This window comes from Pelodiscus sinensis, chromosome 2, assembly GCF_052426305.1.
Source record: "Pelodiscus sinensis isolate ZL-2025 chromosome 2, ASM5242630v1, whole genome shotgun sequence".
NCBI lineage: Eukaryota > Metazoa > Chordata > Testudines > Trionychidae > Pelodiscus > Pelodiscus sinensis.
The window spans coordinates 223,298,047-223,317,515 of NC_143053.1; the positions used below are offsets into that span (position 1 = coordinate 223,298,047).

Here is a 19,469-nt window from a genome sequence, read left to right on the forward strand (position 1 = left end):
TAATTGACCCACTGACTTTGATATGCATAAAGCTAACCAAACGCTTAAATCTTTACCACATTAAGGCCCCCAATTCTGCAATACCCAGAGGGAGGGGATATTTCTATTTTACTTTGTTTCAGTTAAATGCTTAAATCAATAAGAATTCTATCATCGTTTAGCATTTGTAATATTCACTTCAATTTAAGGCTATGTTTAATTCCCCAATCACTAGATGTAACTACATCTTTTTTGTAAAATTAATCAGTGGTTTCTTTCTAATAATGCTGGGGAAGTTTTCCCATACCAAAGAGATTTCAAGGGCAGACAGAAGCAACAAAATGATTAAATGCTAGAGAATGTTTCTGTTCTGCTTTGTCTACCAAGCTGTAAAATCTAAAGCCAAATATGTCTCTTGGTGTTCATCCATTTTATGTGTATGCTGGATAGATGAAAGTGTTTTTCCAAATTTTAAACCAATTAACCCTAATAATCTGTAATCCTGTTTTAGAGATTATTCAAGGAGAATAGAATCAAAGGGATGAACATTTTGGAGTTACTGGAATATTTACCGCATATTGTTGTCTGTGTATTCTATGAATAAAAATATTGCATGAATGAAATATAATTAGATTTGACCATCAGTTTTACAAGTTTTGTTTGTCAGCTTTCACTGTATTCCATCTCTCTGTTATGAGTTCAAGGGTTCTTCTAGAACCCGTACTTCTGATTTCAATTCTTCACTTTAAAGAACATTCACACTCCTAAAAGAGCATTTTAGTATACACTCTGCTTTCAGCCTGCCGCTCTGCTCCAAAGTAACAGTTTGAGAGAGGCCTATATTCACTTGACTAAAAAATTCCCATCACCCTGAATTATGTTGCTGGCAGGCCAAAAGTGTGTTTTACACACCTAACGAATATAGCTATAGCATTTGAAGGCAGATAATTAAACTAGCTATAATGAAGTTACAGGAGCCTCATTTTAAGCAAATTAGTTATGTAAGTTATGATTGATTTTGATCAATATCTGTATCATTTGTTTTGCTAAGTACCAGTGAGAAGCTTTTGTATTTTGTTTTAATTTTAACAAATCATGCCAGAGATTCTAAATCCGTGAGACATTGGGTCAAAGGCTAAGGTTCGCTGTGTGTCTCTATGTTCCGTTATTATTATTACCTGTGAGAGTTAGTGATAGAAATGTAGCCGTGTTACTCTGGTGTAGCTGAAACAAAATACAGGACTATGTAGTACTTTAAAGACTAACAAGATGGTTTATTAGGTGATAAGCTTTCGTGGGCCAGACCACGACTTCATGCTAAAATTCGACACTCTCCGCGGGGGGTTGAACAAAGACACCAACTACCTTATCCATTACAAAGATAACTTCCCCAATTATCACCTCTAATACCATTAGCTCACAGACATCTATCTTTCCCCACCTCTAATAGCATTAACTCACAGACATTTACCTCCCCCCCCCCCCGCATCCCCTTTCTGTTCTGAAATGTGATTTGTCCTTTTCATATGTGTTCATTTTTTTTAATTGTATCCTTTGGTATATATGGTTGTGACTATTTGATCTGAGGAAGTGGGTCTGGCCCATGAAAGCTCATCATCTAATAAACCATCTTGTTAGTCTTTAAAGTGCTACATAGTCCTGTATTTTGCTTCTGTGAGAGTTAATATCAGTAATGACATGCTCAGTATAGGGAAATCAGCTTAGTGCTGTTGGAGTCATTCACTTGTTAGTTTTTTTCAAAGTATGCCATGCCTTAGGACCTCCTTTTAATATAAGTATCAGAAATTCCATATGTAAATTATTCAGTGATGTATAAAACTGATAAATAAAATACTTGTGAGCATGAATTGCTTATGTAATATCAGAAGTGCATTGCTTTAACTTCTCTACCTCTCTGTTGCTGTAATCATGTATTAAATAGTATTATTCACATGAGCATACTCCCAACAGGCAAACCATATGTAGAAATCTCAGAGGGGTAACTGTGTTAGTCTGTAACTTCTAAAACAACTTTTATAAACACAATATAGAATCATAGAATACTAGGACTGGAAGGGACCTCGAGAGGTCATCGAGTCCAGTCCCCTGCCCTAATGGCAGGGCCACATACTGTCTAGACCATTCCTGATAGACATTTATCTAACCTACTCTTAAATATCTCCACAGATGGGGATTCCACAACCTCCCTGGGCAATTTATTCCAGTGTTTGACTACCCTGACAGTTAGGAACTTTTTTCTAATGTCCAACCTAAACCTCCCTTGCTGCAGTTTAAGCCCATTGCTTCTTATTCTATCCCCAGAGGCCAAGATGAACAAGTTTTCTCCCTTCTCCTTATGACACCCTTTTAGATACCTGAAAATGACTATCATGTCCCCCCTCAGTCTTCTCTTTTTCTAAAATAAACCCAATTCTTTCAGCCTTCCTTCATAGGTCATGTTCTCTAGACCTTTAATCATTCTTGTTGCTCTTCTCTGGACCCTCTCCAATTTCTCTACATCTTTCCTGAAATGTGGTGCCCAGAACTGGACACAATACTCCAACTGAGGCCTAACCAGCGCCGAGTAGAGCTGAAGAATGGCTTCTCGTGTCTTGCTCACAACACACCTGTTAATGCATCCCAGAATCATGTTTGCTTTTTTTGCAACAGCATCACACTGCTGATTCATATTCAGCTTTCTGCCATACTCCTTCCTAAATAGTCGCTTCCCATTCTGTATGTGTGAAACGTATTGTTCCTTCCTAAATGGAGGACTTTGCATTTGTCTTTATTAAACTTCACCCTGTTTACCTCCAATTTGTCAAGATGATTTTGAATTATGACCCTATCCTCCAGAGCAGTCGCAATCCCTCTCAGCTTGGTATCATCTACAAACTTAATAAGAGTACTTTCTATGCCAATATCTAAATCGTTGATGAAGATATTGAACAGAGCTGGTCCCAAAACATACCCCTATGGAACCCCACTTGTTATACCTTTCCAGCAGGATTGTGAACCATTAACTACTCTCTTGAGTATGGTTATCCAGCCAGTTATGCACCTACCTTATAGTAGCCCCATCTAAGTTGTATTTGCCTAGTTTATTGATAAGAATATCATGCAAGACCGTATCAAATGCCTTACTAAAGTCTAAAAATAAAGAAGGAGTCATGACTCCTTCTTTATTTTTAGATCATGCAAGATCTTGTGGTTAAGCCAAGGCGATCTTTTGCCATATTTTCTATCTTTCCAATGCAGTGGAATAGCTTGCTTTTGGGCCCTTAACAATGTCCCTTTGAAAAACATGTAGTCCTGTGGCACATTAAAGACTGAAGAAGTGGGTTTTGCCCACTAAAGCTCACAATAACATACATGTATTTTTGTTAGTGTCACAGGACTACTCATGGGTTTTTTTTAAAGTTGTTTTTATATAGAGAGATGTTGTTCATATTTTTGTTTCCTTGTCTGCCTTTACTTTTACCTGTCCTCATCATTCTGTATAACTCTGCTGCTAGCAGACCTCTCCTTTTCCAATTAACAGAAACAGTTGCATTCCAGGAACATCCTATTGTCCTACCACAATCAAATCTTTCATTAAGTTCTAAGAGGAGAATGCATACCAAATTTGTGGTCCTAGCTCTTAATGTTTAGGAGGAGTTCTTGAACAAACAGATTCACAGACAGACGGACAGACAGGCACACTAACTCTCTCAAATATGTAGTAGATATATTTCACCCCAACTTAGAAATAATACCTTTGTTTGCTTTGTGAATCAGATATAAATCTCTATATGTGAATAATCTATTTTGTTCTTTTCATGTAATGTCTCACGTCCTATGATAAGCCTTGAAAGATGTGAAGAAAAGAGTGTTGGATACAATCAAAGATTGATAAAATCAATCAAATCAAAGTACAGAGTGTCTACTAGATTTAGAATATCATAAGGGATTTTCTTTGTTGTCTCTGATTAATAATTGTGGCACTCCAGAAGCGATAAGAATTGTATAGCACTAGTGTGGGGGGGAGGGAGAAAGAATGTTTAAAGACAAAAGTCTCTAGCAAGGGTATCAAAAGGGTAGCAGTGTTAGTCTGTAAGGTTACATCTAGACAGTGGTACTATTTTGGGATACCTCCGGTATTCCAAGATAGCATCTTTTAAGCAAGCCCGTTATTTTGAAATATAACAGGCTCTCTGTTCCAATATCCTTTTAAACTGTGTTCCACGAGGATTAAGGAACATTTCAGAATAGTGGTTTCTTTAGAAATTTAGCTGATTTAGAAAATAAGCTATTTTGAAATTAACTCAAAATAAGCTACACAATTTGTGTAGCTCAAATTGCGTTGCTTATTTCAAGCTAAGGGTGTGATATAGAAGCTCCCTAACTGAATAAACTTAAAAAAACAGCAAATAGGCTAGCAGCACCTTAGGCTATGCCTAGACTACATGGCTCCATCAATGGAGCCATGTAGATGAGCTTACTAGACATAGGAAAATGAAGCAGCGATTTAAATAATCGCAGCTTCATTTACATCAAAATGGCCACCGCACTGTGCCAATCAGCTGTTTGGTAGTACAGCGGGGCAGTCTGGACGCTCCGCGGTCAACAACGGAAGCCTTTGTTGACCACTCAGTTATGCCTCGTGGAATGAGTTTTACCGGAGCGGTCGACAAAGGCTTCTGTTGTCGACCGCAGAGCATCTAGACTGCCCTGCTGTGCCGCCAAACAGCTGATCAGCACAACGTGGCAGCTATTTTGATGTAAATGAAGTGGCGATTATTTAAATTGCAGCTTCATTTTCCTAAGTCTAGTAAACTCATCTACATGGCTCCGTCGACGGAGCCATGTAGTCTAGACATACCCTTAGAGACCAACAAAAAAATGTAGATAGTACCATGAGCTTTCGTGGGCACAACCCACTTCTTCAACTGAAGTTTTTTAAGTTTATTCTAGCAAGGGATATAACTTCAGAATATTGAGAGATTGTTTCAAAGGAGTGGATTTATGGCAATAGTTGGCAAAAATAACAAAATACAATCTATGAAATGAATTAAACCCTCCGACTACAGAAAGCATTGACTACATTTGTTCCATACCAACATCTTTTATTGGATATCAACAAGACAGTGGACAAACTGAGAGAGCTGAAATCTGAGCACTCATTTGGCACATGTCCAATAGAAGGATAGCCTCCTTCAAGGAGCTTGAAATAATGGCTCCACATGGTACCCCAGTGTTTTTTTCCAGAAGATATTTTGAGGTGCTTGCTAAGCCCAAGTACAGGGAAGACTCTCCCCCATGTTTAGGATCATAGGACTAAGCAAAGCTTGTTGCATGCCCATGTGGGAAAGTTGCTTCCCTTCTCACAAACCACAGGATTAATCAGAGTTGACTGACCCCTCAAACTAGCTGCAAAATCTCCAGGGATGTTGAGATTTCATTTAGAAAATCATACTGTCCCCTTTCTTCTTTAGGTTGTCTTGCTGAACCTACATTCTTTAGTGATAACCCAAGTGTCTATACTTTAAGTTGAACTAATGATATATCTGTGCCCCCTTTTGAATATCCAAGTTTATTGGATTGAGAGAGATTGAATAATACATTCAAGCAATTGTTTTTAGTATTCTAGCTTGTCTTTTTGGACCAATCCATTCAAATAGCAGGAACTATTCTCTTAAGAGTGCCTTCAAGCCACATGTGTCTTTTCTCTTTGAAGAAATACTGGAAGTGGAATAAATGTGTTAGGTACTAAAGAATTGATTATCAATAATCAGAAGTAAATGTTATATTTGCTCTGCTTCATATAACTGCTGATCCTCAGTCCAGTCTTTGATGGCTGCTTGTAGGGCTGTATTGGTGTGTTCAGTGCATACCTAGAACTTGGTTGGGTCTGCATTTGATTGGTAAATTATTGAGTGTATATTGATGTAGTTCTGGGTGAGTTAAAATTGTTGGTTAGTTAAGAATAAACAAATGCACCTATTTAAAAAATACTCTTTGAGTTAAAAGCTGACCTGAAAAGAATTTAGCATTAAATAATAAGCTAACACTTCTTGAATTCAATAAAAAAGATAATCTTATTAGATTCCATTCAAATATAGTATAACACTCTTCCAACTGGGTAATCTAGTTTTTTTAGATGTCCACTTTAAAATCTGATACCTGGAATATTCATAAAATTGATCTTATTTCACTCTTTCATAGCAAAGTAAAAGCTTCTAAGACACTTTTTTTTTCTGACAGACCATTTTTCTAAACAATGTGAAAATCTGGGGCCCACAACATTTTCACATATAACTAGACTTTGAATAGTCACAGCTATGGAGACACCAATCATAGTGAATGGACTCTGTGATTTTACACACAGAAATATTTTCACATTATTTTTGCTATAGGAATTAAATGTTGATATTTAAATCCTAAGCATAATATAGAGGTACATCTGCTCGTCTTCCATGCTGTGATTGAGCCACAGACTTTAAAAGCTAATTTTTAAAATAAACATTAGTATACTTGTAATTAAGGATGTTACTGTTTCCATTTAAAGCATCAAGAGTAGACCTAAGGATTTCTTATCTTTGTTAGTTTTCTTATTGCATTTATTACCATAGTAGCAATTGTAAAAGATTATATCGATTTGAGAGAGATTCCCTCTATTTAAAATGGAAGAAATACTTTGTAACCAGTTATATACTTCCAAACACAAAGAATACACCTGAGTGGAGGATAACGTGAAATGTCCTTTTGCTGTCATTGTTGATCACTAGCATTACGCAAACCAGCATTAACTATCACAGTGGGTATTTTCAGAGTGACAAGACAGACTGATTCATGTGTGTGTGTAAGGTACCAATATACACTGCTTTGAAGTTTAGTCATATATACCATAATTGTGTGCTTCATCCATTTTAGATATTTATGTGATTTACTCTTTTTTCTGTCTATCCCATCAAAGCATTTATTGACAAAACTCGGTATAATACTGGAGTATCAAGGGACATATCACAGCATCTTCCCTTTGTCTTCACACAGCAGAAGATATTTAGCAATCTGTGCTTTATGTATACCTTATTATACATATTTCCTTTCATCTTCAGACCGATAACGGCCTTTCAAAACTGTGGAGTGACTCTGAGAGCACTAATGGCAAATGGACAAAAGCAGAACTGCACCTGGGGAAGTTGAGGAATTTCAAAATAATATTTGAAGGCATTCGTGCCAAAGACCTAGGTGGAGGAGCAGCAATAGATGATATTGAGTTCAAGAATTGCACCACAAGTAAGTATAAGAGACATGTTTTCTGTGGAATTGGCTAGAATAGAAAGAGTGAGCTCATAACTGATTTTAAGCATATTATACTTTGTTAAAGATTTGCCATACATTTTATTTATATATATATAATATAAAAAAATCAGTCATGAATAAATTATTTTATTCTTGACATTTTAATAGAAATTCTATTCAAATGGGAACTTTCACACTCATACAACATTCTTTGACAAGTGGCCATAAAGCTAGTAAATGTATTCTCTTTTTTGCTTTTTAAACTCTTTTGTTTTGAATAAGAGCTTTTTCCCTATTAAAACAATTTCTCTTTCTATTGGAGTCAACAGTGAAGTTGATGTTCAGTTAGATCCTCAGCTGTTATAAATTGACATAGCTCTGGTAAATTGATATACTCCCATTCAGCTTTGCTGAGGATCTCCCTGTTGTCTCACAATAATGTGCTAGTCTGTTACCATGAATGGAAGTCAAATATCCTTTCATGCTCCTCTCCCAGCCTCAAAGTTAAGGCATTACCAAAGACAGGAGGGAAATAAAGTGTTTCTCCCTTTAATGATTGTTCTTCATTGTTCTTTCCTCTCCATGTGGATGCTTGGCCTCCTTGGCTATGTCTAGACTGCAAGCCTCTTTCGAAAGAGGCTTTTTCGAAAGATACTTTCGAAAAAGCCTCTTTCGAAAAAGAGCATCTAGACTGCAAGCAGTACTTTCGAAAAAGCAAACCGATTTTTCGAAAGAAAGCACTCAGGCAGTCTGGATGCTCTCTTTCGAAAAAGCCCTGTTTGCATTCAAGAACGCCTTTTTTTGAAAGAGCACTTTCGAAAAAAGGCATTCTTCCTCATGAAATGTGGTTTTCCGCCGTCGAAAGAAAAGCCGCGTTCTTTCAATTTAATTTCGAAAGAACGCGGCTGTAGTCTAGACGCAGGTGAAGTTTTTTCGAAAAAAGGCTACTTTTTTTGAAAAAACCCTTGAGTCTGGACACAGCCCTTGTGAGCTTGGGGGAGGTGAGAAGGAAGGCTGATTGGCTGGCTAAAAGGCCTATTGGCTCATGGGCATCCAAGGAGGAGGACCATTCTATGCCTGGAAGCAATAGCTTCTCCTCTCTCCCCATTCTGGGACTAGAGTAGCGCTGTGTTTGTGGACTTTGATATGGAAATCATTCTAGTAGCCGTTGAGGGTGATGGGAAGGATTTTTTCTCTCACTGTCAGATTGGCTATGGCAGCTGCTCCCTTTGAGCAACCCAGGCATCTTGTGTGTAGGTTCGGTCATACCATATTCCTGTTATTGTGATTTGACAAGTGCAAATACAGGTCATCATTTAATATAGGGTCTGGTTCTCTGATAAACTGGAATTGAACATTATCACCCGTTTTGCCTTTCCTCTCAGCCCTCCTATGAGAGGAGTGTTTTGGGGTCCCAGCAATTATTCTGGGAACACGTTAAGGCAGGGAGGGTTGAAAGTTTGTACAAATAACAAAAGAAGGTTCATCTTCTTTGGGTACGTTATTCTTGGATTGTGTCCAGATGTATTAAATTGATAGAGCTGTGGATTCGTTAAACCAAAGTCTTGGTGTCCTGTCTGTCTTCCTACAGTGTTCAAGAATCTAAAATTTTGAGTTCACTGCAGTGTTTCAGTGGAATTCATCTAACAAAAATGAAAAGGAAATGATATTTAAAAAAGTAAATTAATGTCACAAGTGTGGTACCAGTATATTTTTGTGTGAATATAATGGTTCAAAATAGAGTGCACACTCGCTGGTACAATTAATAGAAGCAAAGTCTCTTAGTACTTACAATTACCTTGCATTATATGACGATAAAGATAAATGATGTATATACTATGGTTATAATGTAAAATTTGCTTCTACTAACTTTGCTAGCTAATGAGCACTACATTTTGAAAGTGTATGTAAATATATAACAAAAATATTATATAAAATAAGTATTTGTGGTTATCTTCATTACATATATTGTAAGATATTTTGAAAATAACACTATATTATGGAAAATATTTTATCTAGCACTATGTTTATAAGGAAGAAAATATTTACTACACTAGGGTGCTCATAACTGGATTTTAAAGTTCCAAACGTGTTTAAAATTTCAAGGTTTACTTTTGGCTTAGTTTCCCTGAATTACTACCTGGACCTGAATGTTAATATTGTTTTATAATCATCCTTGTGTTTGAAGATCATTGTAGTGATGAAATTTAGAAAGTTACCTTGGTTTATTATGATGTTATAACAACTGTTTGTTTTTGAGCACTGCTTCAATAATGGACACTGCTGAGAAAGCAATTATGCATGTTATGATTATTTTCACATACATTACAACTTCTGTAGCACCACAGTCCTGTGTAATTTGCAGAAAGCTAGTGTTTATGGGCATGAATGACTCATGGGATGCTTTTCTGATCATTGTCTGGACTATGCTATGAACTCCAAAAGGCGGCGAAGTGATTATGAGAGAGGTGCAAAGCTGCTTTATAAACTACACTGAAAAGAAAAAAGAGCTGGTCAGGAAAGTTAGAAACACAAGATAATCTTCTTTTACAGAGCTATCACTTGCATGGCAGATGTCTTTGGAAACATTATGGGGAAATCTTTACAAAATGATGAATTACTCATTTCTCTAGTGGACACAATGAGGCTTTCATTAAACTTCAGGTGTATACATCCAATTCCTTTAATAGGCTCCTTTTCTTTTAGTTTTACAAACTCTGTACATTTAAGCCAATAGAGGGAAAACCAGTAATTTTCTGAATATCATTATATTTATTCTCTAGATAGCCCAAGGTTCTATCAGTTACAATCTCAGATTCCATATTTTGGTCTCTAGGTTCCTTTTATAGGGAGGAAAAATGCCCCAAACCTCCAGTGGCTATGACAGTTTTGCTGTTGGTCTTTCTTCTGTTCAGTCTGAACTGTGGTAACAGAGGCAGCATGGTAAAGACTGGGGATTCTCTTGGCGGGGGAGGGGGAATACAAGGTTTGCAAGAAACCTTCCCGTGACTCCTCATTTAATTAGTGGTTGCCCCACCCCCACCCCCCAATGATCCACTCAACTAACCAGTAATGGAGCTGTGTTGCTATTGGTTCCAGTAGCACTCTAATCCCATCAGTGGAAGTGAAAATGTACAGAACAAGAATTTAGACTCCTTTAGGAAGCATCAGTTAATTTGGTTTTTAGGCAGATATTAGGAATGCAGGTGCATAAAGGAGCGTTTGTCTTTTGTGAGAAACTCCATACTCCAGGACCACATAACAAATATTCAGTCATCCTGGTGCCTCATTGGCAAGAATGTGCTGAATAAACAATGAAACCCATGCCAGGTCCTACTCTGGGAGTTCCCTCTCCAGAGGGGTTTCAGAGAGAGGCACAGATTAAACTGCCCGAGGCTACATGGGTGCAATGCCTTTTCCTCAAACATTTTAGGAGAGAGAATATGGGATTGCTTGGCTTTTCCAGTCACACCTCCTGTTCAGTGATTATTTCTCTTTCATGGGAGAAACTCATGCACGTGTTATACTGAGTGAAGCTTCTGGGCTGTGGCATTCTCCACGGGAGCAGGTTTAGTGCCATCCTGGGGGATATATTTATGTAACTTGATTCCAGTTTCCTGACTACACTGTGGAATTAGGGCCTGATCTAATGTTCATCAAAAATCAACGGGCTTCTTTCCATTAGCTTTCATGTCCTTTGAATCAGGCTATTTGGATCAAGCCATTAATATGATTTTGTTCACTTCCATGCTACAGTTTGGGAAAAGCTTTTTAATTTTCCTAATACATCTGGGGTTCTGACCTTCATCTTAGTATGCAATCACAAAGAAGCCTGCCTTTCCCTTACTTGTACTTGTTTGTAATTGGCTCCTGTACCTTTGTAGAACAGGCAAATAAAGTGCATTTTGCCATATTCACAAAAACAACCTTTCCCATCTGGTCCTAGCCTGGGGCACTCAGGACTACAGAAAGCATGTTGTGTCTAAGCTGTTTTTGTAGCACAAAGTACAGTATGTAGTTTTCTTATTGGAGATGTCTGGCTAAGGAAAATGGTTCTTAAAAGAAGCACAAAGCTTCTTGAGCACTATTATCATGCAAACAGACCAGACTTTTCTCCCTGTCTAATTCATTGATTTATGACCTAGCACTGGAAGCAGATGTGGGAGCTCTGAGTAAGAAGCATAACTAGAATTGCTAAGGTAAGAGCAGAGGTGGTCACATTTGTATTCTCAGTAAATTATGAGACCTGCAGGTTGCAGTACAATATAAAAGATATTCAAACCACTGTAAATAGCATGGAGGAATAAATCAATAAAACAGCCTACAAAAGCCTTAAGTAAAGTTAAGAATACCAAATCAGCAGCTGCGTCCATGATGCAATGTAAGACTGAGATAATCAGAAGGCAGTGGAAGTCAGTGTTTTAAGGTGCCAGATGTCCAGGTGGGGCTCCTCCACATGTTCTCTACTTTCAGGAGTGGATTTGCAGTATTCCAGGTTACTTGCCCATTTCTGCTTCCAACAGGAATAATGTTGCTTTCCAGAGTATGGGCATATATTAGCATTGCTTTTGCAGAGAGGAAATGTTGGGTAATGGTTACAGCAGAATTAATAGCCAGGGCTTATCTGAGCTGAGCACGCAAATGGCTATGTTTTCAATTGCTGACCAGCTGGAGGGAGCCAAACTTCCAAGGACTGAGTACCCTAAACTCTATTGTCATCTATGAAAGTTGAGGGAAGCTGCAGCTTAAGGGTGCGTCTAGACTGGCATGATTTTCTGCAAATGCTTTTAACAGAAAAGTTTTTCCGTTAAAAGCATTTGTGGAAAAGAGTGTCTAGATTGGCACGGATGCTTTTGTGTAAAAAGTGCTTTTGCGCAAAAGCATCCGTGCCAAATCTAGATGTGGTTTTGTGCAAGAAAGCTCTGGTGGCCATTTTCTCTATCGGGGCTTTTTTGCGCTAAACAGTTTTTACCTGTCTACACTGGCCCTCTTGCGCAAAAGCATTTGTACAAGAGGGCTTTTTCCTGAGCGGGAGCGTCAGTGTATTTGCACAAGAACACTGACAATAATACATTAGATCATCAGTGTTCTTGTGCAAATTCAAACGGCCAGTGTAGACAGCTGGCAAGTTTTTGCTCAAAAGCAGCCGCTTTTGCGCAAAATCTTGCCAGTCTAGATGCAGCCAAACGGTCTTGCATTCCAGGACTGTGAGGTCTGTGAGAAATGGCATTGGTGTCTGGTCTGAGAGCTAGAAACAAATTGCATGCAAAAAGTTGTTTTTAAAGAGGAAATGTTTGATAGGTTCCAGACTTGATTTTTTTTCTAATTTGCAGATTTATGTACTATAATTCTTACTGAAAAACCACCCAATTGTCCTAAAAGAGCTAGAGTAAATTTACAAATTTTAAAAAGTGTTCACTCTTATTATTGTACATACATTGTGTTTGTTATTTGCAGACCTATAGTAATTGGAAAAAACAGAGGTACAAAATAATGTCCATAGATTGCTTTTGTTTTTTTCTAACTTCTATTCTTTTCATTATGTCCATCTTGTAACTTCCCCTAAAAGTTTCGGGAAAGAAGTTGTAGTTTTGGACCACTCCCAGTCCCCACAAAAAGCATATTGTTGATCTGAAATGCAAGAGACGGGCTTAGTGCTGATAATTTGCCATCACATAACAGCAGGCTGAAATCAAACATGCAAGATAACAGAAGTGCTATTGTCATAGGTCTGGATTTTGTATTTAAAGTAGTGGAAGACTCACTGCCTGTGATAAATTAAAAAAAAATCTAGTTCTACTTCAGCATGATGCAAGAGGTGAGAATATCAACCTTAAAACATACCTCAGTAAACCAGATGATGTGACTTGGGCACAAATTATTATCACAAGGCAGTATTAAGAACACAGATAATAACAATAATTATAAATTCAAATGTAATGAAATGTCCAGGAAAGTGAAAGGAATGATCCATCTTATTCATCTGCTGAATGATTAGCTAATTCATTTCGGCTTTCATGGTCTGTTAAATGAGTCTTGTGAAAACACAGGAAAAAGAAATGAACTATTCAGTTCCAATGGCTTTTATGAACTGCCTTTTTGGAACCATATTTTACAAAGCTTTTTTTCTATCTTTAAGGAGATTCACCGGCATTCTCAGCTCCATTCTGATGCTCTTGTAATGGTTCTAGAATTATATCCAGTTTAAAAAAAAACAATGATGGGAACTATGACCTAGTAGAGAAGGGTAAATAGCTTAATTTATAATTATGGCTGACTAAATCACTTGCCCAAAGCAGATTTGATCTAAAATGTCCAGGAGGTTTAAAAATGTTTGTTTCACTTTTTAATATTTTTATCAGTTTTGTTTCTCCTCACTTCCTGCTTATGCATGCATGAAAGGTGAAAATATGGAAATAACCTCAGAAGAAGGAAGCTTTGAAAGTGATGAGAGGAAAACCTGTTCTGGTGTAAAATCCAGCCTAAACATATGGCTCCATAAGACTGTGGCTACCCCAGTGTTTGGCTGCTTAGTCCAACTTTTGATCTTATAAATATAGGCCACCACTTTACTTCTCTGGGGCTAATAGGGAATTTTCCCTCAAGTCAGACTGGCAAGGTTCTTGGGGGCTTTTTACTTTTATTTGTGTCATGTGGGACATGTCATTTGATAGGTTCATCTGGGTATGTGGACTACCTTTTGGTGACAAACTGCCTTTTGGTGACAAAACTGTCAGAGCATACAGAATGCAATGTGACTTTTGCCAGGAAAAATGCCCAGTTTTGGCAGAAAAATCAAACACCCCTATATGAGTTTTTTTTCTTTCCCCTTCTTTTATTTTGCACAAAGCGCCAGTGTAGGCGGAACTGGCTTTCATCAGTATCTCACAATGCCTTTCGTAATTGTTCTGCTCAGTATTTGCTGCCCTGCAGCATGTACCCCTCCCCTTTCAGAGCTCCCAGAAGTAGCTGATAGCTGTGATCTGCTCAGTTTGGGGAACAAAGAGCTGCAGAGGGAAGGGAGATAGACTGCTGTGCTGCTTTGAAATTCCTCAGCTCTGAGAGCTTACGGAGCTGCTCCCAAAAGCTGAGGAGGCTGTTGAAGAACTCGGAGGGATCACCTCTGCCTTTCGTCAACACTGCTCTGTGGGCTACATACCCACACTTCATTGCTCACAGGTGTCCCCAGTGGGACATGATCTTTCTATAGAGGAAGAAAGTCTGAACACCGGCTGATTTTTGCTTTGTTGACTTTTGGGTGTTGATGTAAGTGATGCTGACAAAATTTGGTAGTGCAAACATATCCCCAAGTGATCCAAGAGTCCATTCTATCCTTAAACTTTATTACTTGAACTTTTAGTTCTGTACCATGCAAAACTTGATAGTTAGTTGAGAAGCTAGTCCTCCCTCCTTGGGAATACAAGAGATCAAAAGTTTATAACAAATAATATGAACAACACTGCAGAAATAGTAGTTTTCTAGGGAGAGAGAGAAATAAAAGTTGCAGTTCATTTAGCTTCTCTAGATGCATATTAGTATTTCATAGTATAAAGCATGAGACATTTGTATAGTTTTCGATCAGTTTATTCCCTTTCTGTTTCTTTTTCCTTCCCCGTTTGGTATTGCTTAACATTTCTGAATGCTTTGCTCTTTTTCTATCATTTCTCTTGTGTTAGGCTATTCTGAAATATGAGATTCAAAGGATTCAGATAACATCATTAACTGATCCAAAGTTCCATGAAGTCAATGGAAAGATTCCCTTTGATTTCAGTAAGCTTTAGATTAGGCCTTTGGAGAGAATTTTATTAGCACCTATACTGTTCTCAAGTACCACAGTGATGGGTTAATTTACAAAATACTGGAATTGAATCATTGGGAATCTTTAATTTTTCATCGTTACAGGAGAAAAAAAGTTATTTTTGACAAATCTGGGAACATTTTGGTATCGCTGACTTAATATCAATCATGCAATGATGATACATTTGTTCTCTTAAGGGGGGCTTTCACCCATGTTCTAATGTGCCTACCTTGGATCAGAGTGGCATAAAGGCTGTCAGAGCCAGGCCAGGGGTTGCCTGTGTGTACTGTGCTAAATTGTGGTTAGGAGATGAGTAGTGGGGACAGGAGTAAGCTGAGTTAGGATGCCAGGATGTCGGGCACACACCAGGGGGCAGGCAGATAGCACAGATGGGATCAAGTTGGGTCAGGATGTCGAGATCACGCACCAGATTATAGACAGTGAAATAATAGGAAAGTTATGGACAAACCAGGGTCAGAATCTGGATTCCATAGTCTAAAGCAAGCAAGGTCTGGAATGGGGGCATAATTGCTTCCTGGTTTAAATACCAGCATCAACCAATCAGTAAGCTGTGAAGGGCCACCACTCTATAGAGCTTAACTCCACAGGGTCCCCCGGAAGAAACCTAGTCTAGAGGGAACAGTAGCCTAGAACCCTAAGGGTCCCTTGTGCTTTTATAAAGGAACTCTATAGTCTTTGCATCCAGTTGGGGAAAATATCCCCCACTGGATACTGTCTTCCAGAGATTCCTGGAATGCCCTTGCACAGAAGGTGTGCAAAGAGTTGGTGCAAGGCTGCTGCACATTGCTGCATAGGTTCTGTGCAGCCATGCCGCCTATAGGCAGCTGGGAATAGGCTGTCTTCCCTTTGTAGTTGTAGATATACTAGGGGATGCTTGGGACCCTGGAGCAGTCCAGAATTGTGAGGGTAAATAAAGTGATTTAAATCCTCTGCCCCCTTTTAGCTTTAGCCATGATTTCCCTGCTGAATCTCACAGCATCTTGCCCTTTGTGTCTTTCACTAACCAGGCCCATGGGAACAAAGGAACGAAAGAGACTGTGTATAACCTGGTGAAGCCAAGAAATATAGTACAGGATCAACCTCTCTAGTCCGGCACCCTTGGGACCTGACCGGTGCTGAACCAGAGAATTTGCTCAATCCCGGGAGGTCAATATTGTAGCAAATAAGTGGAACAATGTTTGCACTGCTGCTTAATAATATCTGACTGTACTGATAGCTCTTGGATAGGTGTAGGCTTTTATAGGATATATCAGCTCTCTTCATAACAAAGTGTTAGTGTTGTTACACAATGTTATTGTATTGGCACAGGGAAATAAGTAGATAAAGCATAAAAACTATGCTTATGGTTAGCGGCATTAGCAGCACTTTCTTTGTTAGCTGGGCTTTAAGAAGACATTTAGGGGTAAATCAGAGCTAAATAACAGCACAGAACACAGAGAGCCAGGACTGGAAGCTGTGAACAAACTTTACAGGACCATGGGAAAGTTGGCCAGACTCGTGATAAATGGCTATCCTGCTAACTAATATCATGCTGGACCACAGAATGCAAATTAGAGAGGTTAAACCTGTAACTGAAGGACAGCACTTCTTGGGAAACTCAAGTTAGCTTTCTCCCACTTTGTTCCTCTTATCAAATAAAAGTCATACGTGGGTCCTGCAGCTTAGCAGGCCTGGGATGGAAGTTTCCCCCTGCTATACCCAGCTTAGCATAGCATGTGACTCTGCAAGCCTAAACAACAGCTGGGCTTGATCAGCTTTAAACCATGAACTGGGAAACTACTGAGCAGTGAAAAAGTTTGACCTCAGTCTCAGCCCATGAGAGTGATAAGAATGGCGTTGAGCCAGGTACGTGAACACCCAGTAAACTGTAGAATAACTAGTGTAGGAAGCCCCATGCCTATTGAGTCTCAACAGGGACCTAGACCTCAAAGGGTGTCCTGAATCCCCCTAGCTAGAGCCATGTCCACTGCGGCCAGGTGCGAGGTTACTGGAACGGGACTCCCCGCAGACCTGAAAGAGCGCAAGCATTTCCAAGTGCCTGTTCCTCTTTTATGCATTGCTTTGCCTATGCTGACTTGTATTACTTTGCTGTAGCTATGTAACCATTTGGCAGTATTGAGCCTGTAATAGTAGACACGTAGTGAGGTTAATAAAAACAACTATCTATCCCTAATCAACTCTGTCTTGAAGCGAATCCACAACCCTGTTGGGCCCTGGCCCTGTGTCTTGATACTTCTCAGTGACAGAGAGCAACTACTGTATGCGCAATCAGCTGTAAAGAAGGCATAGATATACTCTGCAGTAGTGAAAGAATTATTGTACAGTTCATCTCCTTATATTTGAGATAATTTGTCTGTCTGTGAGTGTGTCTGTCTGTTCAAGAACTCCTCCTAAGCAGAAAGTGTTAGGACCACCAAATTTGGTGTGAAGCTTCCTCTTAACATATCTTAAAGCAAGATAAGGGTTTGGTTTTGCTAGGACAATGGGATGTGCCTGGAATGTGATTGATTTTCATAACATGGAAAGGGAAGGCTCTGCTAGCAGGGATAACTATACTGTATAATGACAACAGGGGGGGCAGTACGGGACCAGAGATGGGGACTGGGACAACCATAACCCCATTGGGGCAACAGGTGTTAGGGGTGGAGAAAGGGATAGCTATCTACTATATATTTGAGAGAGTTTGTCTGTTTAGGGTGACTGTCTGTGTGTCTGTCCCCCAGCCAGGGGGACATGCACCTCTTCCCTAGCTGTCCCCACTGCAGCTGTGGTGGTCATGAACAGGCACTTCTCACTTGGCGCCAAGGTGCTGCAATGAGAGGGCTGGGGTTCTCCTCTCTCCCTGGGGCAGCCTGCATACTGAACCTCTCATTCCCAGCACCATTCCAGAGCTATAATTTAAATGAAGAAAAACAAAAATTATTTGAGTTAAGGATCCGAGGAATGCCAGGTACATCATCTAGTATGGTATAAACATTGTAATTGCCCAAGTATCATTTCAAAAACATCTAAAAGTCATATTTGAAAACATAAATCCATTTTTGCTAAATGCTTTAAAGTATTGCATTACTTGGCTTTTGTCTTTCAGTTAGCAATAAAACTTCATTTGATAGCCTGTCCTTCTAAGAAAGAAAGAAAGACACCAGCTTGAAGCGAAACAGTGATTAAGAGAGCACAACAGGGTTCCTTTTGCACTAGACAGAAGCCTTTCATATCTCTGAAATACTTCAGAGCTCTGTCATTTTTTTTTATGAGCACACACAAAATGCCCTAGAGCAGTCCATATCACTTTGGGGCTGTCTTTGCGTCATTTTGTGATTCCTGTGTCCCCGTGAGGAAAACAACTGGGAGTATTTGTCACAGATTCTGACTTTGAGAAATGTTGTTTTGGTGCTTAACTCACTTTGACCGCAGATAGAGCTTGATTTTGTTTTCACTTTCTCTGTTTGTTTCATGTGACTGTTGTAGAATTCAGTTTGTTGATATGAAGGATGATGTACTTGGTGTTCAGCTTCAAAAGAAACTGTATTCGAAGATAAAAAAAATCTTACTTTTGAACTTCAATCCATTTACTCTTATAGTCTGGGTAGCTAGCTGCTGTTAATAGGTCCTGCAATTTACTCTTTAATTACTTTTGTCTCAGCAATGCCTTTAGTTCTCATATTAAGGATCTTTGCCACTCTATATCTTTCTTTCTCTCTCTCTCTCTCCTTCCAAGATAAGCATAGCTGCCTTTTATGTCTTTGCCCTTAGTGGCTTTCTTTACTACGTTTTTGTCTTTTCTCTTTACTCCCAAAAATCCTGATTTTGGAGCATCCCCTGCCAAAGTTTAAACTATTTTTTCTTTTTCTTCACAGCCTCTGAAACATTCTCATTCTGCCACCAAAACTCATTGGGGGAACAAGGCTCTTGCTTTTATTCTTATACTTACTTCTTTGCACATTCTTAAATTTGCTTTCTATATGATTCTACCCTTGATTTGTATTTTATTTTAACCCTTCTAAAGAGATGTTGTTCAATACTTTCAGTTTAACCTACTTGTTAACTTAGTTAAGCTTCCTCCAGCTGGTTTTTCAGAAGTGCTGTGGACTATTTTGTTCTCATGAGTCATGGATGATACCTATCCATAGTCAAGAACCAGCATTCTGTGTTGAGATGCAACACTTTCTGTTAAACTGTCCTTACCATTTTTTAATATTCTTTTGCTCATGTCAATTTATCAGGAAATAATCTATCTTCACCTTCATATTATCACTGATAGGTAATTAAATGTTCTTCCTTCTTAGTGAAAATTTATTATTGACTATTAAACTGTATGTCTGGACAAACTGTCTGTACCCTGCTTTATTCCTATGTCCAGGCCTCTGGCTGCCATGATACTATTATT

At 38.7% G+C, this 19,469-nt stretch overlaps 1 protein-coding gene across 1 annotated transcript in view; it reads left to right on the plus strand.

The window, feature by feature from the left end:
• The window catches only part of MALRD1 (MAM and LDL receptor class A domain containing 1), a 438,222-nt gene that overhangs the window by 280,082 nt on the left and 138,671 nt on the right, over positions 1-19,469 (plus strand). Inside the window, exon 30 of the mRNA XM_089776725.1 lies at positions 7,077-7,257. Coding sequence (XP_089632851.1) covers positions 7,077-7,257 — 181 coding nt within the window. The remainder of the gene's footprint in view (positions 1-7,076; positions 7,258-19,469) is intronic.